This window comes from Narcine bancroftii, chromosome 8 (genome assembly GCF_036971445.1).
Source record: "Narcine bancroftii isolate sNarBan1 chromosome 8, sNarBan1.hap1, whole genome shotgun sequence".
NCBI classification, from domain to species: Eukaryota; Metazoa; Chordata; class Chondrichthyes; order Torpediniformes; family Narcinidae; genus Narcine; species Narcine bancroftii.
This window is the reverse complement of record NC_091476.1, coordinates 27,277,984-27,305,267: the sequence shown is the minus strand read 5'-3', so window position 1 is coordinate 27,305,267 and position 27,284 is coordinate 27,277,984. Positions and strand designations below refer to the sequence as shown.

The 27,284-nt window shown below is 38.9% G+C and overlaps 3 protein-coding genes across 3 annotated transcripts in view; 1 reads left to right on the top strand and 2 right to left on the bottom strand.

The window, feature by feature from the left end:
* The window catches only part of LOC138740537 (coagulation factor V-like), a 122,319-nt gene extending 117,039 nt beyond the window's left edge, over positions 1 to 5,280 (bottom strand). Inside the window, exon 1 of the mRNA XM_069893337.1 lies at positions 5,200 to 5,280. The gene's annotated coding sequence lies outside the window, so the exon portion shown is untranslated. The remainder of the gene's footprint in view (positions 1 to 5,199) is intronic.
* cmc4 (C-x(9)-C motif containing 4 homolog (S. cerevisiae)) lies at positions 1,209 to 12,215 on the bottom strand. The gene is made up of 3 exons (XM_069893343.1): positions 11,842 to 12,215; positions 6,005 to 6,069; positions 1,209 to 5,448 (listed from the first exon to the last, which is right to left on the bottom strand). The coding sequence occupies exons 2-3, from the start codon at positions 6,060 to 6,062 to the stop codon at positions 5,327 to 5,329; spliced, it is 180 nt and encodes a 59-aa protein (XP_069749444.1). The 5' UTR covers positions 6,063 to 6,069; positions 11,842 to 12,215; the 3' UTR covers positions 1,209 to 5,326.
* On the top strand, positions 12,078 to 25,096 carry brcc3 (BRCA1/BRCA2-containing complex, subunit 3). The gene is made up of 8 exons (XM_069893341.1): positions 12,078 to 12,300; positions 16,667 to 16,787; positions 17,342 to 17,428; positions 18,460 to 18,548; positions 19,793 to 19,848; positions 20,201 to 20,332; positions 23,524 to 23,567; positions 24,519 to 25,096. Exons 1-8 carry the CDS (start codon positions 12,196 to 12,198, stop codon positions 24,668 to 24,670), a joined length of 786 nt encoding a protein of 261 aa, XP_069749442.1. The 5' UTR covers positions 12,078 to 12,195; the 3' UTR covers positions 24,671 to 25,096.
* The last annotated feature ends 2,188 nt before the right edge of the window (positions 25,097 to 27,284 follow it).

The following is a 27,284-nucleotide window of genomic DNA, read 5'->3' as shown; positions in this document are numbered from 1 at the left end:
CTGTGCATACACTAGGTAGTTGGTTGGCAGAGGTCTCAATGCATAGCCATTTACTCCATTCAGACCAGATGCTTTATTGGATTCACTGTCCTGAAGGCAGGCCACACATCATTTACAGATACTAATGGTAAAGGGTCATGAGGAGACAAGGAGGTGTGTAATAGTTCCTCCTTATTCTGGTGGTCAAAGGAGGCATAGAAAGCATTAAGCACATTTGGAAGTGAAGCTCTACTGTCCACGTCACAGGATTTAGCTTTAGAGAAGGTTCCATCATTAAAACTCTGCCACAACTGTTGGGTATCCCTTGTTGATTCCATTCTAGTCTAGAATCTCCATTTTTCCCAGGAGATGCCTTTCAATAGATCATACCTGTGCCTTTTGTAGTGTTCTTGATCTCCAGTCAAATGCCTTTGTTCTTGCTTTCAGTAGGTTCCAGGTTTCATTGTTCATCCAGGGCACACATGTCAAACTCTGGCCTGCGATATAATTATATTTGGCCCACAAGATCATTTCAAAAATGTATTAGAGGTGGCCCGCTGGCCGCCGTGCCAGTATAGCGCATCCACAGCTAATACTATAAATCCCAGAATGCATTGGCGTCAGCCCGCTAATCGCCCCCACCTCCTCTGTTTACGTTGCAGGGTCTCACCATGGACTCTGGTTTTGGGGCCTGGTCGGTGTCAGGGGAAGCCAAGACCGCTTCCCAGCGCCCGGAACCGGAGGCCTTGGGCCTGACCTCGCCAGGACCGTTGCCCACTCCCCCTCCCTGCCGCAGGCCGACCCGCGACTCACGGTGACGGGGCCGCTGATCTGCCGAGATGCCGCCCTGCAGCGAGAGCCGATGCCCCCGCACTGTCGTTATCCAACCCCCCACCCTCCCGCACACAGGCCTGAGTAAGTATTATGAACTTTAATCTCAGGATAAAACGATCTTCCAATAGTTTCATGTCACAGTGATAAATATATTCCTGGTTAAAAATGGTCCTGCACCTGGATACAAGCTCATTAGGCATAAAACTTGAAAAGTGTGTAAATCAAAGTATATCTGTACCAATGGAAAAAGGGCATGGCAAATAATCCTGCTAGAGTTCATGCCCACAATCAGTCACCCATTTGATTGTTTCAGGAATCATGTTATTCTCCCACATTCTCAATAGCCCTCAGATTTTACTATTCGACAGCACACTAGCAACATTTGACAAATCCTCTATAGAGAAATATTATTTATTGAATATTTTATTTCTCATTTGTTAATGCTTCTGGAAAGAGTTTATCCAAAACTATTATTAAACATTTATTTTAATAAGAAAAAGTTTAACATTACATATGTTGAAAGAAGAGAAAACATACAGATGTTGTTGAAAATTTTCAATAAATATTTAGTTCGGCCCTCAACTTAGTCCAAGTTTTTAATTTTGGCCCTCCGTGAATTTGAGTTTGACACCCCTGATCCAGGGCTTCTGATTGGTGAAAACCCAGAATGATTTTCTGGGGTCATAACATCCACAGCCATTTCAATAAAGTCTGTTAATGCTCCTGTTATAATCATTCAGGTCCATTATCTCAAGGCAATCCTGTAACTATTCCTCAGCCTCCTGAAATGATCTGGTTGCCTTGATCTCTGGAGCTCCACTTTTTTGGCTCTCTCTGCATGCAGATCGCAGGAGCACAGGCAAATGATCGGAATACAGTAAAACCCGTTACCTGGAAATCACGCAAGTGGCAAAAAGATCGAGGAAAATAAATAGGTAAAAAATATAAGTTAAAAATTGGTGTGCCTTGCTATTAGTTCACTAAACATGCCACATCCAATCTCAAGCATCCAGAAAATACACTAATCCGGCATCTACCTATTCCCAAAGGTGGCGGATACAAGGAGTTTTAAGTCAAATTTATTGTTATCTGATTGTACAAGTACAATCTGATGAAACCACGTTCTCCAGCCCTCGGTGCAAAACATGCAGATACACAACAGACATAACACACACAGACAAATAATACATATGCAGGACATATTTTGTACAAATGAGAGTTTTGAATAGTGAGTGTGAGCAGTTCCTTTGGTTCAGCATTCTTATACACTTTGGGAAGAAGCTGAAAGATGCTTTGAGCAGGAAGGGGTCTGCAATGATTTTTTTGCATCCTTTTCAGACAATGAGCCTGGAAAACAAAGTTGATGGTGGTGAAGGTGGAGGGTTGAGGAGTTGAGGGGAGACTCCAGTAATCCTCTCTGCTGCCCGTGGTCCTGTGGATTGACCTCTGATCATACCACACTACATTGTACCACACTGCGATGCAGCCTGCCATGATGCTCTTGAAAGAGCTGCTACAGATGGTTGACATAATGGTGATCAGTAGCCTTGTCCATTTCAGTCTTCTAAGGAAATACAGTTGCTGTTGCGTCTTCCTGACGAGTGAAATGTGAGTGTCCTCGATAGGTCACTAGTTAAGTGAATTCCAAAGGACATGGTTCCACTGCAGAATTGTTGATGTGTAGTGGAGGGTGGACATTCCTAGTCCTCCTGAAGTCCGTGATCATCTCCTCCGTCTTGTCCACATTAAAACTCAGGTTGTTCCTCTCGCACTATTTCACGAGATTTTCCACCTCTTCTCTGTAGTGTGAGTTATCATTGCTGATGAGACAGACTACTGTCGTGTCATCTGCAAACTTGCTGATACCTGGACCTGGCGATGTAGTCATGGGTCATTACACCTGAGATGCGACAATGCTCAGCGTGAGGGACTTGATATTCTGCTACTGACCCAGAATGTGGTTTTCCCATTACGAAGTCTAGGATCCAATTACAGAGAGGAGTGATGAGTTCCATCAAGGACAGCTTCTCCACCAGCCTCTGGGGAATGAGCATCAACTCTTGGGAAAGATATGTATACATATGTATTTACTATATATGTAGATGAGGTGCTGCTTCAAGTAAACTGTTATCATAAAACTCCCATCAATACGGTCATGCGACCTTCAAGCAGAAGGAATAGAAGTCTGAAGTACGGCACCACTTGGTTCAAGAACAGTATATCTCCCCTCCCCCCAACCCCCATAGCCATCAGCCTCTTTAATCTCCCGGCATCAATCTCACCACAACACTACCTCAAACCACCAAAGATCTGTCTGCACTACTGGCTCAGCACATTTTATTACACTAATTTATTTCCAACTGCCCTCATCAAACCCTGTCCTCTTTACTACATAGTCTTGATAAGGAGTTTGGCTCAACCATTTATTCTCCTACTAATGCTGCATGACCCTCAGAGTTCCTCCACTAGAGCATGTTTAACTTCAGATTCCAGCATCTGTAGTCTCCTGTGATTCTTCTACATTGTTTTTCCTCTTTCATCATTATTATCTATCCTTGTGTGTTGCGGTCAGCAACCTTCTTTGAAGAAGACCGCAGAGCCCACCTCACTGACAAAAGGCAAAGGAGGAAAAACCCAACACCCAACCCCAACCAACCAATTTTCCGCTGCAACCGTGTCTGCCTGTCCTGCATCGGACTTGTCAGCCACAAACGAGCCTGCAGCTGACATGGACATAAATCTTCGTCCGCGAAGCCAAGCCAAAGAGAGTACAGCTGGGAAGCTGCAGGAAGTAATATATTCATTGCATTTGTATTTGACTCATGTACATGACAAACTTCAAGCATTCATAAAGTTGATAAAACCTTGCAATGTAATAAGGTGATTGCTCTGAATGTTAATGCTGCAAGAATGGGAGCTGGAGTCAAGACAGGCATCCCAATATCAGTTTGGATTTACTGCACATGTGGCAAAGATGAATGCCACTAAAGCATGCAGGCTTCGGTCAAATTGCATTGAAATATCAAGGTAAATCTCACATTAATCTCTGGGAAGGTGTCATGGGTTACAAGTTTCTCTACCTCAAACTTACTCATTTTTATGGGCAACAATGATCCAAAAGAAAACTTTCAAGGAAGTAACTTGTACAGCAAAATTTAGTTTTGATTCACAGCTTCTTCCTGTCCACCATCAGATTTATGATTGGCCAATGAACCACAGGCACTACTGCACTTTATCGTATTTTATATTTTAAAAATATAATTTATAGCAATATTTGCACTGTGACGCTGCCACAAAATATGTTCATGACAATAAATTCTGAATCAGATCAATTTTACATCAAAAACAAACTTGTTTGACTGAGACTTAAAGCAGCTGGAGTTGCCACCTTTCTGTAGTCACTAAAATCTCTGAAAGTAGCTTATTAATCACTATTTAAGCATCTTATGTACAGATTAACTGGAAGCAAATTAATTTCAGTTTTCAGATGTTCCTGTACATTCTAAAAGATAGCTTGTAACAAGTATGATTTACGACATTGACTATAAAAGCAGGAACATAATTATGATTTACAACCTGTGGAGAGTTTTGTTAAATTGGGAAAGAATATGGGATTTACAATATAAGAATAAAGATCCATTTCATTTTACTCATGTGACATAAAAGGCCATTTGGTTAGAGCCTGTAACAGTTCTCAGAATGAAAAAAAATAGCAGGTCCTATCATTTCTCCTTCTTCTTTGGCTTGGCTTCGTGGACGAAGATTTATGGAGGGGTAATGTCCACGTCAGCTGCAGGCTCGTTGGTGGCTGACAAGTCCAATGCGGGACAGGCAGGCACGGTTGCAGCGGAAAATTGGTGGGTTGGGGTTGGGGGTAGGGTTTTTCCTCCTTTGTCTTTTGTCAGCGAGGTGGGCTCTGTGATCTTCTTCAAAGGAGGTTGCTGCCCGCCGAACTGTGAGGCGCCAAGATGCACCGTTGGAGGCGAGATCAGCCCACTGGCAGGGGTCAATGGGGCAGGCACCAAGAGATTTCTTTAGGCAGTCCTTGGTCCTCTTCTTTGGTGCACCTCTGTCTCCGTGGCCAGTGGGGAGCTCGCCATAGAACACGATCTTGGGAAGGCGATGGTCCTCCTCTCTTAACACTCCGCAGACTACTCTTTCAAATGTCCATCATTTCTCCTCAATTTTCTTTCCAACTATTTAACACAGGACAAATCAGAGTATCCAATTAACCTCTGAGTCTTTGGGCCCTGAGAACAAATCCGAGCACTCACTGGTACTCCAACGCAATTCCATGATTGATAGTTTACCAATAATTAATCCATAATTGATTGCTAATTAAAAATGTCAATACATAATTAAACATACAAAAGAGCAAACACTTACAATGTAATATTTGGGGTGAATATTGTCCATCCTGGATGATAAATTATTGTGACTTGGTTTTCTGCGACACCACGACAATCAGAAAAGGAGAGACTGGTGTTCAGGGCTGGCAATCAGAGAATAGCTCTCAGGCTTTCTCCTCTCCTTTCAAAAATCCTGAACAGCAAACTGACTTGCTTGCATGTATCTTACAGCACTTGTGCATTTCTTGGATCACACGTTGACATTTGCTTTCTTGATAATGATGAACTATAAAAAAAGCACAAAATAAAAATTCTGTGATGTTAAGCATTCATCTAATTTGCTTTCCATGCAGAAGCTCAACCCATCACGAATTCCTACCGCCGTGCTCCCTGTTATGCATTGAACTGACTCCAGAAGGGGGCTTGACCCTGAGAAAGTGATTGTTAAAATAAGTTATGATTAAACTGTGTCTGTACAAAATCCAAATATTACTTTTATAAAAAGTTAAAAGTTCTGAAGAATAAAAGGTTTTTTTTCTAATACATGAATTATTTTGATTATCATTTTCTGTAAGAGTAATGAATAATGCTGCAAAGTTTATAAAATTAGTGTTGGAAGGTAAACCACACCCACTGAAGGGCGTTGCTCAACTAAAATTCTGTTTACAAATTGTATTATAGTTGATAATTTTACAATACCGTACAAAATTGTTTAATAAAATCAAATTACATTAACCTAGATTTCAAAGAGACTAAACAGCTGCATAATAATTAACGTACAGCCGTACAAAATGAATGTCAGAGCAAAGTGTTTTAAAGGTTATGGGAATAATGAATTTCACCTTGTAGACACTTCTGTATTTCACAGGCTTGTTTTTGGCAGGGGTCTTTGGCAGACATGGCGTACCTTAGAAAGAAAAACAATCATTTGGACCATTTTTTCAATTTTAATACAATTATTTCATATCCATTGATCCTTCTGAAGGACTGATTCTCTCAGAAAATATTTGCGATCCAAAGCCCATTAAGCACCTTACAAACATTTGAAGATGTAAAATTCTGATTTTGAAATTGCAAAAGTAAAAAATGGATGGAACACCTCAAAGTTCAAATTTATTGCCAGAGTACATACATGACATCACATGAAACCCTGAGATTCTTTCCCTGCTGTCATCAATCTGAGCCACTCGATAATAATTCTTAAAATTAGGAAGCTGTAGTCCTCATAATTCATATTTCCACATTAACTTCTCTATAGAAACTCTTGCCATTTTACTTTTCCAAAATGTCCTTATTTGTTTATTTAATTCTTGAAAAGATTCTTGAGGTATTAATATTGGTATTGTCTAAAAATGATTAATCTTTATACAATTCACTCTTCCAATTTAAAATCCAAAGGTAAATTTTTCAATTTGTAAAAAAATCTTCCTCGATCTTTTTAAGTAAAGATAAATAATTCAATTTATATAAATTCTTCAAATTGTTATCCATATGTATTCCTAAATATTTAATACCTTCCTTTGGCCATTTAAACTGTGTATCTCTCTGACCCTGGGTGTAATCACCTACTGTCAAAGGCATAATTTCACTTTTATCTCAATTTATTTTATAACCTGAAACTTTCTCATTTTATTCCAATTGGACATATAATCTAGGTAAAGATGACTCAGGTTCAGTCAAATATATTAAAATATCATCTGCAAATAAGCTAATTGTATGTTCTTCTTGACCTACCCTAAAACCCTTAATTTGTAAATCCTAGCAAACCATCTGGACAAGCAGTTCTATAGCCATAAGAAATAAAGCTGGTGACAAAGGACATCTTTGTCTACTTGATCTTGTTAAATTAAATGGCATAGATACCTGTCCATTTGTTACTACTTTAGGTTTGAAAGATATCTTTCCAAAGTTTTTCTAAACTAGGGCAAGCCCAGAACATGTGAACCAAAGAAGAATCAGCAATTTTACATTTGTCACAGAGACAATTTAATTTTAGACATAGATTGAGAATCACTGCTCTAGACCCAATTGTTACTGAAATATTTTGTTTGAGAAAAATTATCATTAGCCCATTTCCTTTGGAGTTATGAAACCGTGAACATAATAAGTCAATTAGGTACGATTAAAACAGTGGTTCTCAACCTTCCCTTCCCACTCACATACCACTTTAAATAATCCACAGAGCACTTATGGCATAGGGAATACTTAAAGTGGTTATGTGCTCTACCATATTCTGCCCCCTTTAATCAAGCTAATTTTCAATCCAAATTTCCAACTCGTATTGGCTTCCATGAGCACTAAACTTTGGGACCAGTTTTCTATGTGGCACAAAGTCAAAGTCCATGTATATCACATCAACCACACTGTTCTCATCAATGTATTTATTCAAACAGGATCTCCCCTCAATTATGCCTTTACATCAAAGGAAGGATGCAATTGTATTGTAAAGGAGTTTACTTGGACATTGCTTTTGATGTAAGGTTTCAGTAATATGGAGACCAGGTAAGCTAGTCAGAGGAAAGGAAGTAAAACATGTCTGCAGACACCGTGGTTGAAGTAAGAACACAATGTTGGAGAAACTCAGCATGTCGAACAGTGTACTTTGTATAGCAAAGATAAAGAAACATAACCAATGTTTCTGGCTTGAGTCCTTTATTGATCCAGTCAGAGGAAACTGAGAGAGAACCTGATAAAGATGGGCAAAATTATGAGAGGCATAAATAGGCCTTTCCCTCTTAATAGGTGTATAAAATCAAAAGCCACATTTAGGGTAAGGGATTAAATCAAAAGATTTTTTTTAACCCAAATGGTGGTTGGAATTTGGAACATACTGCCTGAGTGTATGATGGAAACAGATATTCTCACAACATTTAAGAAACACCTGAATTGCTGCTGCAAAGGTGCTACAGACAAAGTACTGAAAAATATATGATTTGGAGAGATAATTCCTTCATAGTCTGCTTGGACATGGTGGACCAAAGGGCTTGATTCTATGCAACAATACTATGATAGCTACCTCCTTGGTGTATGGAATGTTATACTGCATACTGCATTTAATATGTGGACAAATCATGGAACACTTTTTACAGCAGTCTGCTAGAAGTTTATAAATATTTTATTCCCCCTTCCATTATATAAAATAAGTGAAATTCCTTCAAGTCCATTGAGAACATCTACAGCACACATGTCAAATTCAGGCCCGCAGGCCAAATTTGGCCCGTGATATAATTATATTTGGCCCGCAAGATCATATCAAATATGTATTAGAGCTGGCCCGCTGGCCGCCACGTCAGTACAAATCCCAGAATGCTTTGCAAATGTGTTGGCGCCGGCCCGTCAGCCCGCTTATCGCCCCCACCTCCTCTCTTTACTTTCATTAGCATCTGCAACCTGTCGCCCAACTCACATGTAATAAACCCCATACGAAAAATGGCCAAACGAAAGACAGAAAACAGGACCTTTCAAGACAGGTGGGAGGGAGACTATATGTTCATCATTTTAAAAGACAAACCTGTTTGTCATTGAAGCAAGTTGTTATTTTTTTGACTTGTTGGCTTGTGAAAAAAAATACATTTAAAAGGAGCTTAAAGGCTATTGAGAAATATTATTGATTGAATATTTTATTTCTCATTTGTTAATGCTTCTTCTGGAAAGAGTTTAACCAAAACTATTATTAAACATTTATTTTAATAAGAAAAAGTTTAACATTACATATGTTGAAAGAAGAGAAAACATGCAGATGTTGTTGAAAGTTTTCAATAAATATTTAGTTTGGCCCACGACTTAGTCCAAGTTTTTAATTTTGGCCCTCTGTGAATTTGAGTTTGACACCCCTGATCTACAGGGAACACTGCCATCTATAATCAAGGATTATACCATCAGGATAGAGGTATAGGTGCCACAAGGCTCGCACAACCAGGTTCAGGAACAGCTGCTACCTCTCAACCATCAACAAACTCAATCAGGAACTTATTTAAAGATTCTTACTTTTGCACTTTATTGATTTTTTTTCTCATTGTATTGCAATTTTTTTGACGTGTACATTGAGTACAGTTTTCTTTTGTACTGCCAATAAGTGGTTAATCTGCCTCGCCCACAGGAAAGAGAATATCAGGGTTGTATGTGATGTCCGGTATGTACTCTGACAATAAATCTAAATTCAAGTAACATAACATAACAATTACAGCACGGAAACAGGCCATTAGGCCCTTCTAGTCCGCACCGAACCAAACACCCCTTTCTAGTCCCACCTCCCTGCACAATGCCCATAACCCTCCATCTTCTTCTCATCCATATAACATAACATAACAATTACAGCACGGAAACAGGCCATTAGGCCCTTCTAGTCCGCACCGAACCAAACACCCCTTTCTAGTCCCACCTCCCTGCACAATGCCCATAACCCTCCATCTTCTTCTCATCCATATACCTGTCCAACCTTTTCTTAAATAATACAATTACCTGTCCAACCTTTTCTTAAATAATACAATTGACTCCGCCGCCACTATTTCTCCCGGAAGATCATTCCACACGGCCACCACTCTCTGAGTAAAGAAGTTCCCACTCATGTTACCTCTAAACCTCTGCCCCTTAATTCTTAACTCATGTCCTCTTGTTTTAATCTTTCCTCCTCTTAACGGAAATAGTCTATCCACATCCACTCTGTCTATCCCTTTCATAATCTTAAATACTTCTATCAAATCCCCTCTCAACCTTCTACACTCCAAAGAATAAAGACCCAATCTGTCCAATCTCTCCCCATACTCCAGATGCTTAAACCCAGGCAACATTCTGGTAAACCTTCTCTGCACTCTCTCCACTCTGTTTATATCCTTCCTATAATTAGGCGACCAGAACTGCACACAGAACTCCAAATTAGGCCGCACCAACATCTTATACAATATCAACATCACCTCCCAACTCCTATATTCCATGCAATGATTGATAAAGGCCAGCATACTAAAAGCCTTCTTCACCACCCTATTCACGTGAGTTTCTACCTTCAGGGAACGATGTACCGTTACTCCTAAATCTTTCTGCTCTTCTGTATTCCTCAATGCTCTCCCATTTACCACGTATGTCCTATTCTGATTCTTCTTACCAAAATGAAGCACCTCACACTTATCAGCATTAAATTCCATCTGCCATTTTTCAGCCCACTTTTCTAAGCAGCCCAAATCCCTCTGCAATCCTTGAAAACCTTCTTCATTATCCACTATTCCACCTATCTTAGTATCGTCTGCATATTTACTAATCCAATTCACCACCCCATCATCTAGATCATTAATGTATATAACGAACAACAATGGGCCCAATACAGATCCTTGAGGCACACCACTGGTCACCGGCCTCCAACCTGACAGACAATTATCCACTACCACTCTTTGGCCTCTCCCTTTCAGCCAATGTTCAATCCATTTGACTATCTTAAAAGTTATACCTAAAGACTGCACCTTCCTAACTAACCTTCCATGTGGTACCTTATCGAAGGCCTTACTGAAGTCCATATAGACAACATCCACTGCGCTACCCTCATCCACATTCCTCGTCACCTCTTCAAAAAATTCAATCAGATTGGTCAGATTGGTCAAGTACAAATAGTGTATAAGTGTTTACACTTTATTTTAAAGCATTACAATGTAAGCAATATTTTGGAGAAAGAAATGGGGGCTATCATTTTTCAGAGCTCTATCCTAAAATAATAAACTTAAATAGCAAAGTCTGCAGACACAGGGAATGTAGTGCAATACACAAACGTGCTGGAGAATCCCCCAAATAATAAATCTCAATGAGCTTTTAAATACCACAGAAACACCCCTCATGCCTCGCATTGCTAAGATTTGCAATGAATTTATCTGCAGCAAAGAAAAATCTAAAATTCAGGTACTATCTATGTTCTGCATCCTGGAGAAATGCAGCAGTGTACTTTAATTTTTTTTTTTCATTGGCTTGGCTTCGCGGACAAAGATTTATGGAGGGGTAAAGTCCACGTCAGCTGCAGGCTCGTTTGTGGCTGACAAGTCCGATGCGGGACAGGCAGACACGGTTGCAAGGGAAAATTGGTGGGTTGGGGTTGGGGGTTGGGCTTTTCCTCCTTTGTCTTTTGACAGTGAGGTGGGCTCTGCGGTCTTCTTCAAAGGAGGTTGCTGCCCGCTGAACTGTGAGGCGCCAAGATGCACGGTTTGAGGCGGTCTCAGCCCACTGGCGGTGGTCAATAATACGGCAAAGCTAAAGGTACATAACCACCTGGAGCCCTTCATCAGGGTATGAGCAAAATGTCAGCAGGGACGCCTGAACAAAAAGGGCACCATCCCTTCATCCAGGTATGAGCAAAATGTAGACAGGTGCATTGGATCACACCTTGAAGGGGTCACACCCGAAACACTGGTTATGTATCTATAACTTTGCTACAAAAACTCCATTGTTTGGCCTGCTAAGTTTCTCCAACGTTGTGTTTTTACACGGTGTCTGCAGACTTTCGTGCTCAACTACGGTCCAGAAACTTAATTAAATGCTCCTGGCTGGAGAGAGTCCCAGGTAGCTCTCACATTCCGAACGTTAATGCTTTCTTTTTCCGAATGGGCCAACTTGCCTTACTACAAATAAAAAGTTTCTCGGATCATCTCTAGTTCCAATTACAGCTGCGTCAGATTTCAGACGCAACAACACTCTTACTCACCTTCCCCAAGCTCAGAGACACGGTGTCACCTCAAACTCTGCTCGGGTTAACCCCAGAAGGAACACCCATTTAAACAAAAAAAAAACAATAATCAAACGGTTTCCAGGGATCCGATGCACCGAGGGTTAAGAACAAGGACATTTCATTTCCTTTAACCACCATGAAATGTAAAGGGGCTGAAATCTGGCGCCGCTGGTGCCATCGTGTCCGCCCCGGGGAGTGACCCGGAACCCAGTGTCGCGGCCCACATGTTCCGGCGGACGGCCGACTGGGTTGCCCCTCTGCCCGAAGGGAGAACGTTGGGTTTCCATAAATCGAGTTTTGGATTTGAATCGCCGCGGTTGGCGGACGGGCATGGCGGTGTGCGGGGTTCATCTGGATGCCGACGCTTTCCTGGTCTGCTTAAACCACGCTCTGTCCACGGAAAAGGAGGAAGTGATGGGACTCTGTATTGGAGAGGTACCGATCCCTTAGCAACCGGGGCCGGGCGGCCGTCACCCTAGCAACCGCGCGCCCCTCCGACCAACCAGGGCGTTGCCCTGACGGGGACCCGCGTCTCCTTCTGCGGGGTCGGAAGGAAAGCTGCTGCCCTGGGGATGAGGGCAGGAACCGAGCCGGCGCCAAGGCAGCGTCTATTGCCTGGTTCCCACTGGGCCGTCAGGGGCTCATGATGAGCGGGGAGTGGTGGTGGATGGGTGGCAAAGGTGACCCAATCCGAGCTCATGAATGAGCAAGCAAATGTAACCTTTCAGCACCGAAATGCAGGGAGTGGGGAATCGATCAATCTCACACACTCCTCTAAACCCCCCTCCCCCGACCACTCACATACTAAGTAAACAGTGGTTCTCAACCTCCCCACCCCAACCACTCACATACCACCTTAAGTAATCCCTTCCTAACTACAGAGCACCTGTGACATCTTTGCTAGTGAGAACTTCTGTCCTCTGGCATAGATGCCACAGGTGTTCTGTGGTTAGGAAGGGATTGCTTAAGGTGGTATGTGAGTTTGAGGGGGCAGGGAGGTAGGTTGAGAACCACTGTCCAAGAGAATTGGTGCAAATAATTGTTATTGACATGATTAGTTACAAATTACACATTGTAAAAAAAAAATATATATTGGGATACAGTTTGTGTGGAGCATGATGCTTGACTTGTGGTAGGTAGCAGCATATGACTTTGGGAGACTAATGATTTTTTTAAAAGATTTTTAAAAGATTTTTAAAAGATTTACTTGTCTCACATTGTAAATTAACAAATGGAGAGTGATTAGGATGATTATATTAAAACGCCATTGTTGACCAACATTGACAGAAGGAGATGTTGATAGATCATTAATGTCCACTCTTCCCTTTCATTCTTCTGGTTAATTTCGGGCCCCCATTTCTTGGGACAGGTTAGCCATCACTGGCTGCACAACTACCTGGACTACACCTCAAGAACTCCATTTCTTTTTCCTATTTTATTTGTTTGTCACATCAGTTTTTACAATGTTATCTTTCATACTGAAAAATCTCCATAATCAAATGATTCTCCTTCCATTGTAGTTTCCATGATTTCCCATACATTTGATCTCTCTTTACTGCTTCCTTCCCAAACAATAATGGGTTTCTCTAGTTCAACATTTATTGCATCTCTTGTGAATTGCTGTCTTTCCTTCCCCCCTCCTCTTGAACTGCCTGTTTTGTAAAGAGCTGTTTTCCAAAGTCCCTTGAACTTTTCTATAAAACAGCAGTTCACTATTATATTCATTACTCATGTTGTCCTGTTATTTTTACATAGAGCAGACATTGCAGAATGGACAACTGCTTAATGAAGTACCATAATTCAGTTTATGAGAAGGACTTTATTCCTAATTAACCTGTTCCTTTAATTCTCTTATTACTGGCTTCATCTTCCATTCTTGGGATCATCCATTGTTCCAATAATGCTTGATGTAATTTTTTTGATACGTTGTGTAATAATCTTGGGCTCAATGCTTTCAACAATTTCTAATAATAATTCTGCAGTTCCAGATTGATCTCTGTTTATCTATTTGCCATACCTTTTCACCTACATATTATTCCTTTTGTTATTTAATCCAGGAAACCTAACTTTTTTATGTTTGGGCATTGGACATAATCTTTCAGTGTTCTTTGGATAAGGGGTTGGCTCCAGAATAGCAAATATTGCACCTTTGTTCAAAAACAAAAGAAGGGTAGGGTGAGCAAAAACAGGCCAGTCTGTTTAATCTTAGTGGTGGAAAAGTTTTTAGAAATATTAATTCAGGACAGGGTTAAAAGTCACCTGGGGAAACATGGATTGATTAAAATAAACTAGCATGTATATATGAAGGGCATATCATGTTAACTAACTTGATAAAATTTAGAATGTGGTAACACATAGAGTAGCTGAAGGTAATGCAGTTGAAGGATGTGCACATGATTTGTCAGATGCCACAAAATGGGCTTACGCATAAATGAAATGTGGCACAAAAGGAACATGATGTACATGGCTAAGTAACAGACAACAGAGGGTTGTGGTGAGTAGTGGCTTTTGTGACAGGAGGATCGCGAATAGTGGCATTCCTAGGGATCAATGTTAGGATCATATTTTTTCTAAAATTAATGACATGGGATGCAAGTAATCATTTCTAGATTTGTGGATGATACAAAACTTGGTAACATTGAGGACTGCATAGGAGGATATGAGGTGTTGCAACCAGGTTAAAACATGGCAGAATGGGTGGAGGTGTATTTTGGTAGGAAGAATGAGGAGGAATGATATAGAATATTCTAAAATAGGTATAAGAGCAGAGAGATCTGGATATGTCCACATATTGAAAGTGACAGGGCATCCATTGTTTTTTTTATTAATAGAGGATTTAAGTGTAAAGTCATGGTAAACCTTGATGGAAGACTTGTCCTGCCTCACTTGGAGATTGTGTTTATACACAATTGTGTTTAAATCTGTTCCTTCAATTATAGTGTAATGGAATATTTGGGAGATAAATTCGTAAAATTTGAGTAGGTTACAAACATACACACATTTTAAAACAGATCTTATTTGAAGTACTGAAGAATTCATATTCAGTAGATTTTACAGAAACTATGCAGAATGTTATGCACATTTCACAATTAGGTTCTAATTGAATTGATGTCATTAAAGCAACAAGCAGGAGACACTGGCTGTTGAAAGCTCTTTGCAAGGGTTTTGACAGAGTGCACAGAAAGGTCACTTCTGGGTTCTTGTTTACCTAAAAACAACAGATTGATCAAGGAGACTAACTCCTGTTGTTTGCTGAAGAAGGTGGGGGGGGGGGGGGGTCGGTTTGCAAGTGTGTGAGAGAGAAAGAAGGACATGTGGCTGGCAGCTTGGGATCTCAGATGAAGAGAGATAGTCACAGTTGAAGCAAGCCAGGAGAAGTTTGTTGGAACTGAAACAAGCTCCAGAGTGGTGGATGGCTGGAAGTGCTATCTGTCTGATGTTTCTCTTGGAATAAGAAGAACAGAAAGGAACTCTGTGATAGCCTGAAAGAAAGAGGTTATCATCTGGAGAACCCTGACGGGGCAAGTTTCATCAGCAAGACATTGAGGTGACTAATGGTGGTACCTCAGTTGTGGAAATGCTGGAACAACAAATCTCTCTCTGCAAACCTACAAAGAACCTACCTGAGCAGTAAACATTTACCTTTCGAGCACCAAAGCCTGTTGAACTTTATACATGTTAAATTCTGTGCACAGTATAAGAATTGCCTGCAACCAGTGAACTTGGAAGAATGAGAAGTGAGATTGAACTGTGAACCAAAGAACTTTTCTTAAATTTACACACTCAATAGAGATAAGTTAAAGTTTGATACTGTTTTCATGTTTAAAGATAATTAAAAACAACTTTTGTTTAAGTAACTACTTGGTGAATGTCTATTGCTGCTGGGTTTTGGGGTCCTTTGGGCTTGTAACAATAGAAGTGAAATTATTAGAGGTTTTCAAGAATACATACATCTTGTTAAATGAACCATGAGTATTGTATGTTTCAAAGCGAATGACCGCTCATTGTTCTAAACTACATTAATCATAGCCTCATCTTCCAGAACCTCTCCTTGTAGGACAATGCCTTCATCTGCAGAAATTGATCTAGTAAATTTGCACTGCTACACTTCTAAGCCTTAGTTTATCTAACCTTTGATATGAAACTGAAATTGTATTATAGGTGTGATAAAGCCACAGGAATTTAGATTTGACTTGTCAGACACAAACGAGCCTGCAGCTGACATGGACATTTACCCCTCCATAAATCTTCGTCCGTGAAGCCAAGCCAAAGAAAGAAGAAAAGAAAGAAGAAGATATGCTAGTGCTTGATGTACTAAACGATTACTGAGGGTAATCGTGTATTAACTCCCGCTGATGCCCATCTTGGGGACTTTACCAAAAAAATGTGAACAGTTGCTAAAAATCCAGTTTACTTTTGTAATTAAACCTCCTTAGAAGAAAGACCCAACATACGATTTGCCTTCCTGATTGCCTGCATGTTAACTTGCTCCATTTCACGCACCTGTACACTTGGAGCCATCTGTATTCTGCTATTCCTCTTAACCAAATTTCATTACAGCTTATCTTCATCACAGCCAGTCTATCTATGCAAATTTGTTATTTCTGATCATCTATTTTATCACTGTGTCATGACCATTGTGTGGCAGATTATCAAGTCCCTTTCGAAAATTTGTTTTTATTTGTTTCTCTGACTGATTGTTAAGCCAATTTCCAGAATTGAAAAAGAGTGCAGTATGACACCTTGAAAAGGATAGGAAATAAATACAAGATAATTAATGAATCTTTTCAAATTTTCTCAGGTTGACACAAGCAGAATTGTTCACATTCATTCTGTTATCATTCTCCGTCGTTCAGATAAGCGAAAAGATCGTGTGGAAATTTCTCCCGAGCAACTTTCTGCAGCCTCTACTGAAGCTGAGATATCCTTTCAGTGATCACACAATAGAGATTGCTATTATGTAAGGTTCTCAGTTTAACAAAGCCTCATGACCTATTTGTCCAGAATACAAAATGACCTGGTGCAAATATTGTCAGGTGATACTTTCTGTGTTTTCACAAGATGAGGCACCTAAACATTGGGAATAAGGATCTTTGGAACCCAGAGTTTTGATTAGATTGCTCCAGATTGAATACAATGCACATTTGAAGTAAAGACAGGGATGCGAGACAGAGACATGTTTGTACTTTGCTTAATAAAATTTTCAAAGGATGCATATAAACCTTTCATCAGTTACAACAGCAAGATGTGATACAGAAAATTTTTAATGTTTTATGATAGCACTATAAATTAATGTAAAATATCTTTTAAAAATTGTTAATAATATTTTTCTCAGTAAATTAGTAAAGTTCATACTTCTGTGTGCATTAAGGTATTTCTTTAAGAGGGTTCTAAGGAGGGTTCCAGTCTTGGATATTGCAACATTGAAGGATTCTGCAGAAATATCTTGACTTTATTATCTTTGACAAATCACACAGATTAGCAGATATGACTGGCCACCCAATGAGAGTGGTGGGATGGTATCATTCTCATCCGCATATCACCGTGTGGCCTTCACATGTAGGTAAGTGAATGTCTGAACCATATGTTGAGTAACCCTGGAGTAATGTGCCTTATGTGAACAGTATGAAGTATTGCTTGATTTTAAGTGTCTTTTGCACCTTACTAATAGACAATTACATAGATGTTGACAAATCTCTGCAATGGGTTTTAACTTCCACGGATGATAAATCCTGGAAACATTCAGGTGGTCAGACAGCATCGATGGAAAGAAAAACAGTTAACATTTCTAGTCAAAGATCTTTGTCAGAACTAAGATTTTTTAAATTTAGAAATGCAGCATGGAAACAGGCCCATGAGTCTGCACTGTTCAAATACATCCTAATTAGCCTACTAACTCTGGACATCTTTGGAATGCAGGAAGAGAGAAAGCTAGTTGGCTTTAAATTTTAGAAAGGGTAGGAAAAGAGATGATTAGAGCAAAGGCAATATCTTGGATAAGGTGCTCTGGAGTTAAACTGTAAACAAACCAACTAACATCAGGTGGCCGAATGATTGATTTCCTTGATTAGTTACCTCAAAATCTGGAATTTTGAGGTCTAATTGACTCAAATTATTAAACTGGCACTTGGATGCTTTGAGATTCATAAAACAGATTGCTGTTTTACAGTTATCATTTGGGATGGCTTTGCATTCAAAAATTATCAGCAATCTTTTCTCCATGGGTTTTCATTTGTGAAAGATTTTGTAAAATTATGAGAACCTCAGTGTTCTATTTGCATTGCTTAGAGAAAGAAAAAAATGATTTCTTATCCAATTCACGACCTTTTTTAATAAAAATTATGGTTTTATTACATAAAGGTAATCTTAACTGAGGGAAGGCAGCTTCTTCTTGGAATGTTTTGTATAGGGGCAGATTAAAAATGTACCTTGGTGCTAAAGTTTCTATAATTTTCCTATAATACTACTTCAGATCAAATTATATTGAGGAACTTTATAAAAGTTTGAGGACCTTTTAACTAATTTAGCAGGTCAGTGTACGTATTGAATAATCTGCTTAGAAAACAAAATGTAATTCTTTATTCTCTCTATCAGATGTCCGAACTCAGGCCATGTACCAGATGATGGACCAGGGTTTTGTTGGGCTTATCTTTTCCTGCTTCATTGAAGACAAGAATACCAAGGTTTATATTAATTTTTACTCTTTGTGTGCTAATCCCGAGGTGGCAGACATCAAAGGTTCAATGCTTCCTTGAAGATTTGGAGGGAAGCTATTGCACTTGATATTGGCTCTTAACTAGCTGGTTATAGAACAGCATTAGCACAATCTTTGTTAATTATAAAAGAGAAAAAACTACAGAAAATAATTGTACAGTTAACAAGTTGAATGTCAGTCATTTTGAAACAATCACGAATCTTGGAAATCTGAAACTCAAAATACAGGCAGTGCTCAAGATTCAATCTCATCTTTCCAGAGATATTGGTGGAGTTGTTACGATTTGGAAGGAGGCACAATTTAAGACTTCTCATATATTTTTTAAGATGTACAGTATATTTTGTAGGTTGTCTGGCCAACATTTAGTACTAATGTACAAGAACAAGTGTATTGGTTATTTCATTTTATTGTTTCTTGTATTTACTTACCACAACACACAATTAAAATTTGCATTCTGTGTGTATTCGAACAGGCCAGACCATCTATGATATTGGCTCAGGTTTTTTCTCTCCATTAGCACAGCCTTGCCTACCCAACTCCCCTCATTTCATAACTTTTATGTTCAAATTGTCTTTCTCTAACTGTCGGTATTAACCCATCCACCTGACGAGTTATTTTGCAGCTCATCTTCACAACAACCCTGGCCTCACTATGAACAATGTATCTTTTGTCCTAATCATCCCTTCCCCACCCTCTCTGCAATTTAGAGCTGTCTTGTTTTTCCCTTTACTGGTTCTTCCTTCTCTTTTCAGATCTTGATTAACATGTTGTATTTTCTATTTGACCAGCATCAAAATTAAAGAAAGTGAAATTTTGCACTTCCTGACAGTATCAAATGTTGTTAAAGCAGCGATTTCACAGTTCTCTTCACTTTTTCCTAGCAAGGAAACCTTTAAACCAAACCAATACAACTGTTTTCCATTTACCATATAAACTTCCTCCATTGTCTTGATAATGTGGCTGCTAATTTTTAGGGACTTGAATCATTTTGTGCTGTGGTCTTAGTCCAAGTTCTTTTAATTGTCATCAATTCGGTCTCTATAGATGTGAAATTGGAAGTGTGGATACAGTTGTTTTAACTGCCATTATCATTGATGTTATTATTGCAAATGGCAAGTTTTTTAAAAATCATTTAGTGATTAAGGTCTACACATATTTTATGGTTGCAGTTAGAATAAAATCTATAATTGGTTTTCTCCTTGTTTGTTTCAGACTGGTCGAGTTCTCTATACCTGTTTCCAGTCAATTCAAGCACAGAAAGGTTCTGAGTAAGTATAATCAAACATATGCTATAGTGGGATGCGAGATATTTATTAAAGGTCTTGGTTCCTTACAAGCTGAATAATAATATTAATATGAAGGAATGCTAAATGAAGAAAGGAAACATTACACTCATTTCATCGTAATTCAATCCAGATATGATGTGTTTTCTCTGCCAGGTATTGAACTTGTGTATAAAATAAGCAATGGGGAGAGGAAGACTGTTCTCAAACAATAATGATGTTTTTGGGGATCTATTTTAACCTTTGGGATTATACAAGCATCTGAAATCATTTGTGATAATCTGATGAACCAGGAAACTTGAGAACCAAATTAATTTTAAAAATAATTTTATTTCAGGTATGAACGAATCGAAATCCCTATTCATGTTGTGCCACATGAAACCATTGGGAAAGTATGCCTGGAGTCAGCTGTGGAACTTCCAAAAATACTTTGTCAGGAAGAGCAGGATGCTTATAGAAGAATTCACAGGTAGGGTTAAATGAGATACAACTTCAAGTTTAAGACTACATACCCTTGCAATTTATGTTTCCTTCTCTGTAACTTTGTTATGCTTGTTGCTGAAATCCACAGCCATGCATTTGGCAATTCTAGTCCTGACTATTTCCATCTATTCCTGACTTTCAAGCTTCATTCTTTGCTCCAAAATATTTAAGTAATAATTTGTACCTTAGTTCTTATCATTGTTGGTGACTTTAACCAGGCCTGTCTCAAGAAAACCCTGCCCAACTACCACCAGTATGTAACTTGCTGGACCAGAGATCCCAGCACACTCGATCACTACTACATCAAGTTAAGGATGGCCTACTCTTCTTTCTTGAGACTGCATTTTTCACCTGCTGTGCTTCTTCTGCTTTCAAACAGTTAGAGCCTAAAAACAGTAAAAAAGAGAGGCTCTGGAGATCAGGGCATCAAGAAGGCGGTTGCAGGAGGCTGAAGAACAGTTACAGGACTTCTTCCAGTCAGCAATTTGGCGGTGTTCAAAGACTAAGCTGAGGATCTGAATGATTACACCAGGGCTGTAACAGACTTCATCAAAACAGCTGTGGACAAGTATGTCCCCACCAAATTGTTCAGGGTTTTCTCCAGTTAGAAGCCCTGAGTGTACAAAGAATTCTGGAACCCGCTGAGAGCTGTGTCACAGGCATTTAAGTCCGGAGATCCAGATCACTACAGAAGGAGCAGGTATGACCTTCGGAAAGCCATTTCCCAGGTGAAGTGGAGTTTCCAGATGAAAATGGAAACTACAAAGAATACCCGATAGCTGTGACAAGGTCTAAATAATATAACCTGCTACAAACCCAAATCCAGTGCAGTAGGAGATGACAAAGTTTCTCTCCCAGGTGAACTTAATGCCTTCTACACCCGATTTGGCTACAAGAACAAGGAAGAACATTGGCTTCGCACTTCCATGTCCCCTGATGATCCTCTCATTTCTGTAACCCAGGAGAGTGAATCTAAGGAAAGCATCCAGTACGGATGGAGTATCTGGCTGAGTATTAAAAATCTGCTGACCATCTTGCCAATGTATTAATGGATTATCTTCAACATCTCACTCCAGCAGGGCATGTTACCCTCCAGTTTCAAGCACGAGTCTGTTGTACCAGTGCCCAAGAAGAGTGTGGTAAACTGCCTAAATGACAATAGACTTGTGGCACTTGCATCAACAGTGATGTAGTATTTTGAAAGGCTGATGTTGAAGCATATAAGCTCCTGTATGAGTGGCAACATGAATCCGTTCCAGTTTGCCTATTGTAGCAATAGGTTCACGGTGGATGCCATCTCACTGGCCCTGCACAAAGCCCTGGACATCTGGACAGCAAAGGTGCATACATTAGGATGCTCTTTATTAACTACAGTTTGACATTTAACACCAGCATCCCCTCAAAATTGATCAGCAAACTCCAAGACCTGGTATTCAACGCCCAACAGTTTAATTAGATTGGTGAGGATTGTAAGAACATCTCCTCCACAATCTCTACTCACTTTACACCTATGACTGTGGCTCAGTATGAGAGTAACACCATATACAAGTTCGCTGATGATACCGCGATAGTGAGTTGTATAAAAAGAGGTGATGAGTCAGCGTACAGGAGGGAGATTGGCCTATTTTACGATGCTGCTTTAATTTTTGTATCCATTTCTTGAAGCTCTTTGGAGGTTTTAACCACGTTGAATAAATTTATTTGTAATGACATAACCTGTGAATTCAATATAACTTCAATTCTGTAGTTCTGTTTTTATCATTTTGAGGAGGTACATTGCTAATTCTGAGATATGTGGGGTATAGATTAAAGGACTCTAAAGATTTTTATCTGTCAGAAACTTGAAGATGTATTCATTGAGAACCTCCACAATTTCTATCAGTACTGGAACAGCACAAGGCTGTGTTCTTAGCTCCCTGCTGTACTCACTTTATTACCTACAACTGTGTAGCATCATCTATAACGATACCATGGTAGTGGGATGTATAAAGGAAGAGAATGAGTCAGCGTTCAGGATGGACAATAAAAACTTGGCTGAATGGTGCACCAACAACAACCTTGCCCTCAATGTCACCAAAACTAAGGAGCTGATTGTATACTTTTGGCTTTCCTTTTCTGAAGTCAACAATCTAGTGATCATTGGGGGATCAGAGGTAGGGAGGGTGAGCAAATTTAGGTTCTTGGGAATCACTATCTCAGAAGATCTTTCCTGGAACCAACATACTAATGGCATTGTGAAGAAAGCCCATCAGTGCCTCTACTTTCTCAGGAGTTTGTGGACATTTGGTATAACACCAGAAACTCTGGCAATTTCTACAGAGGTGTGGTGGAAAGTTTGCTGATTGGCTGCATCATGGTTTAGTATGGGAACGCCAATACCGCTGAGTGTAAAGCTCTCTAAAAGGTAGCGGACACAGCCCAGGACAACCAAGGTAAAACCTTCCGCACTGTTGAGTACATCTACAGGGATTGCTGTCGTTGAAGGGCAGCAGCAATCATCAAAGACCTACACCACCCAGCATGCTCTGTTCTCGCTGCTGCCATCAGGAAAGAGGTATAGACACTACAAGTCTTGCACCACCAGGTTCAGGAACAGCTACTAACCTTCCTCCATCAGACTCATCAACGATAAACTCAGAGACTTTTAAGTACTCTTACTTGTGCACTTATTAATTTTCTTTTGTTCTCTCTATATTGCAATTTTTTTTAACATTTATTATCTGTTTATACGTTACTGTGTAGAGTTTATTTTTTGTACTACCAATTAGTGGTAATTCTACCATGCCCGCAGGTAAAAAGGGTTCTCAGTTGATAGTGATGTCATGCAAGTATTCTGATAATTAATCTGAATCAGAAATCTGGTAAAGAATAGCTTTTGCGATCATTTTCTATTATTTCTGCTTTGTGTTTATCAAAAATATGGTTGCAAGCTACAAAGATCTAGATTGTCCAGAGAAACACCTTCAAATGTCAGGAAACCTGTTCAGTTTATTGATGTTAATCAGAATTGAGGAAAAAATACAGTATTAGCCTTTTGGTAGCTGGTATATTTATAATGAAGACTTTGCCTTTTGATTTATGCTTGAAATTTATTAATTTAACTCGTACCTTGTTGACAATAGATTATTATATTCAGTAGGAAATTCTTCATGGAGCTGTAATTCTTATTTTTTTCAGTCTGACACATCTGGACCCAATAACCAAGATTCACAATGGATCAGGTTAGTAATGACTGTGTTTGAGAGAAATAAATGCACATTGAGCATTGGAAGCGTAGTGTCAGGGGTATGCGACATTATTGCAGTGGTCATTGAAAACATAGAACATTAAACAGTTCAGAACAGAAACAGCCTTTCAGCCACCATGTCTATGCCATCCACAATGCCATTCTAAGTAACACCATCTATTTGTGCATGGCCTACACCCTACAATTCCCTGCCAGTTCCTTTCTGCCTAAATGCGTTTCTTATCTGCTTCTACCAACTCTCCTGGCAGCACATTTTTTGGCACTTAAAACAAAAGAAAATAAAATTGCCTTGCATATCTCCTTTAAATTTTCTTGTTTTAAACCTGTGGCCTCTGATATTTAACAAAGGGCAAAACTTACTTTCTATCCTACCTCTGCCTCAAATAATTTTATGCATTTCTATCCAGTTTCCCCTCGTCCTCTGGTACTCCAGAGAAAACCATTCAACTTTGTCCAATTTTTTTTGTAGCTAATACACTCCAATCCAGGAATTATCATAGTGAACCTCTTCTGCATCCTCTCCCAAGCCTTTACATCTTTGTATAGCGTGGTGATCATAATTGCACATGTAATGTACCAAACCTCTATTTAATTGAAGAGTATACATCGGAGTAGGAGATAGAATAAAGTGATGAGAATAGTTTTAACAGATGAGAGAAAAAGATGTTGTAAGGAACATAATTAATCATATGCATGAATATGAATAAACAATTTGGCTCTGAGGTGCATTTACTGAAATATGAGCAGGTGTGGGTTAGCCAATTAGAGTGGTCTAAAGAGTAATGTACCTCTTGTAATTCAACTATTTCATGCTTTAGAATTTAAAAAAAATGCACTGGCAGTTAATAGCTGAATTCTTGTGTTTCAGAATTTTTTTGTTGAAGTTAGTTCAGTGCAATAATGTTCATGTTTTCTTCCTCTCCAGTTTTCACAAAGAATCTGTGCAGCCAGATGTCATCCATAAGTGGACCTCTGCTACAGTGGCTGGAGGATCGTTTAGATCAAAACAAGCAGCACATCCTGGAACTTCAGCGAGAGAAGGAGCAGCTCCTCCAGGAACTAGCAGTACTAAAATGAAAGGAATTGGAGGGAAGAGGATCAGGAAAGTGCAAGCAGACTAATCTTTTTCTAATGAGCAAGGCAGCCATTTGATTGCAACAAAGCCTTTTAGCAAAGCTTTTATGTCATGTTTAAGATCCAACTCAATTTATTTTTAATCGAGTCTGTCCAACAAATGGAAGGAAGCAATACATACTGGCTTTGGTTGGCTTTAGCACCAACAGATTGTTCCAGTTTTTGGTGGATCTTAATGTCCATATTTCAGGAGGTCAGTACTGGAATCAATAGCTCTATTTATATCACGTTACTGCTTGGACTAGTTGGCTGATGCTATTAAGTAATTATTCCTTCAATTGATAACAGAAATTGATTTACCCGGTAATTAATGTTACTTTCAAGACCAGGGAATTTGTTCAGTACTTGATAAATTGTCAACAAAAGAAATGTCTACTTGTGTTTTTATTTGTAATCTGCATAATAGAAACTGGAATTTGAGGCATCTAGACAAACACAAGAAAATTCAGGAAAGTTGTGGATACTGTAGAACACACCATTCATAAAGGGTCACGAGACACCAGTTGTATTTAAACAAAAAACCCAAAAAGCAGGAGTTTTGCATTTTTCATCCAATGCATGAATTTGGTGAATAAAGAGGACCAAAATATATGAATAATTTTATTCTGAATTTCAGAAATATTTTAGATGTTTTTCTATTAACAATAGTGTCAGCAGATCGGCTGTGTGCATTACATTGTTATTTTTGTGACCTTTAAAGTTGAGTAGGAAATCTATTGAATTATAATAAAGCTGCAGAGGTGGAACCTAAACAGTTATAGGGAATAAACTGAACTGTATTTCAGTTTTTTTAACTGCATTTCTATTCATAAAATAACAAAGTATTTTCTGCCTTTAATTTAGTTTAAAAAGAAATGGATTTAAGGTATGTTAAATAGCATGTAATTCATTCATAAATCCTTTGCCTTCATTATTTTTATTTAAAAATCTGTTCCGAACTGGTTCAACGTGAGCAAAAGCAATGGATGTGTACAAAATTTTTAAAGAAGGGAAACCCTTCCTATTATCCACAAATGTGTGGTACATCAAAAAGCAATAATTTTCAGGGATTAGACAATAGCAAAAGTACAATGGATATTTTTTAAATTGACCTTCCCAAATACTAAGCCAGGATTCTGGTTTCTAGTTTTGACAGGAATTAAATAGATTAAATAGCCTTAATAGAAATTTTAATTTATTTTTTTTAAAATTTAGATATACAGCATGGTAACAGCCCCTTCAAGCCCACGTCGCCCAAATGCACCCAATTAACCTACAATCCCTGTACGTTTTGAAGGGAGGGAGGAAACACACTTAGACATGGAGAGTGCACAAACTCCTTAGAGACGGCGCTGCCAGATTTGAAACTGAGTCGCTGGCCCTGTCACAGATCTGCTAACTGGTATGCTAACTGTGCTGCCCCTTAGCAGATAAATTGTAAAGTGACTTAATTGGTGACTTGTTATCATTACAAAACAACAAATGCTTTTGTCTTGGTAAAAAGGTATCCTACTAATTGAGAAATCTTCCATCTATTGTTTAAAGTTTTGTGCCTCATAGCTCAATTTTAATCATAATTTCACCGATTAAGGGAAATATCAGATGATGTATTTTGAGATATTTCAATATTTTTCCACATTATCCATCTTTGGAAAAAGTTGAACTTTAATTACATTAAAGTTCCCAAAGCTTGAATTTATGAGCAAATGTCAACAAAGGATCAACATTATTCTTTGCTGATGCTCTGGAGAGTATTCAAGGAATGTTTAATGCTATAATTCTGTGCAGTGTATAGCTCTGCATTTACTTTCTCTCCTCTATAAACATTATCACGCTTTGAAATGTAGAATTCTGAGGACGGTAGGAATTATACTATAATTGCTAATGACGTGTACCAGGATGTACCAAGACTAGATGTATTTTCCATCTGTTTTGCCTTCTTTGGAAAGAGAATACAAATAGTAAAAAGGAAGATCAGAAATCTATCATCAAAGCAAGTAATGCCATGTTGTAGAAAAATAATTATGACATTTGTTATTGTCTGTGCAATATTCCTTGCATGTATTGAATTAAATTTTGAAAAGCAGAGGGGAAAAAAGAGAAGATTATTATTCATTTGCCAGATTCCGGAATATTTCACCGGCACCCATTTGGCTTTAAAATACAATACAGCCAAATCTGCCAGCACATTTGAACCAGAAACTTTCTCTTTGCAGAGTTTGATGATGGAGGAATATAAATTGGATCATAACCCAGTATTCTGCTCTGTGTTTTGTACACCAATTCAATTCTGAGTTGGTGGGCAGGCAATTGGCATTAGATTATAAATTCTTGCCATTTTATAAATTTGGATATCTCATCCCAGACTATTTAATGCAAGTTGAGAACCATTTTATTAAAAATCAGTCAATTCATGCAAAAAAAGAATCTATAAACTGCAATGATGTAAATGACTAGATCATTTTCACTTTTTTTATATAAATGAATTTTAGCTTGAACACCAGGAAAATTTCTCTGCTCTTACATAGTGCTGTAAGATCTTTAATGTGAAGCTGAAGGAAAGAAAGACCTACAACTG

What these genes read in the sequence shown, in the direction of transcription:
- cmc4 (XM_069893343.1), bottom strand. Translation starts at nt 6,062, where the DNA reads ATGTCTGCCAAAGACCCCTGCCAAAAACAAGCCTGTGAAATACAGAAG. An exon ending in AATACAGAAGTGTCTACAAG is followed by an intron (nt 5,449 to 6,004) that starts GTGAAATTCATT and finishes CTTTTTTTATAG; the next exon opens with TTCATCATTATCAAGAAAGC.
- brcc3 (XM_069893341.1), top strand. Translation starts at nt 12,196, where the DNA reads ATGGCGGTGTGCGGGGTTCATCTGGATGCCGACGCTTTCCTGGTCTGC. An exon ending in TGGGACTCTGTATTGGAGAG is followed by an intron (nt 12,301 to 16,666) that starts GTACCGATCCCT and finishes AAATTTTCTCAG; the next exon opens with GTTGACACAAGCAGAATTGT. An exon ending in GCTTATAGAAGAATTCACAG is followed by an intron (nt 20,333 to 23,523) that starts GTAGGGTTAAAT and finishes TATTTTTTTCAG; the next exon opens with TCTGACACATCTGGACCCAA.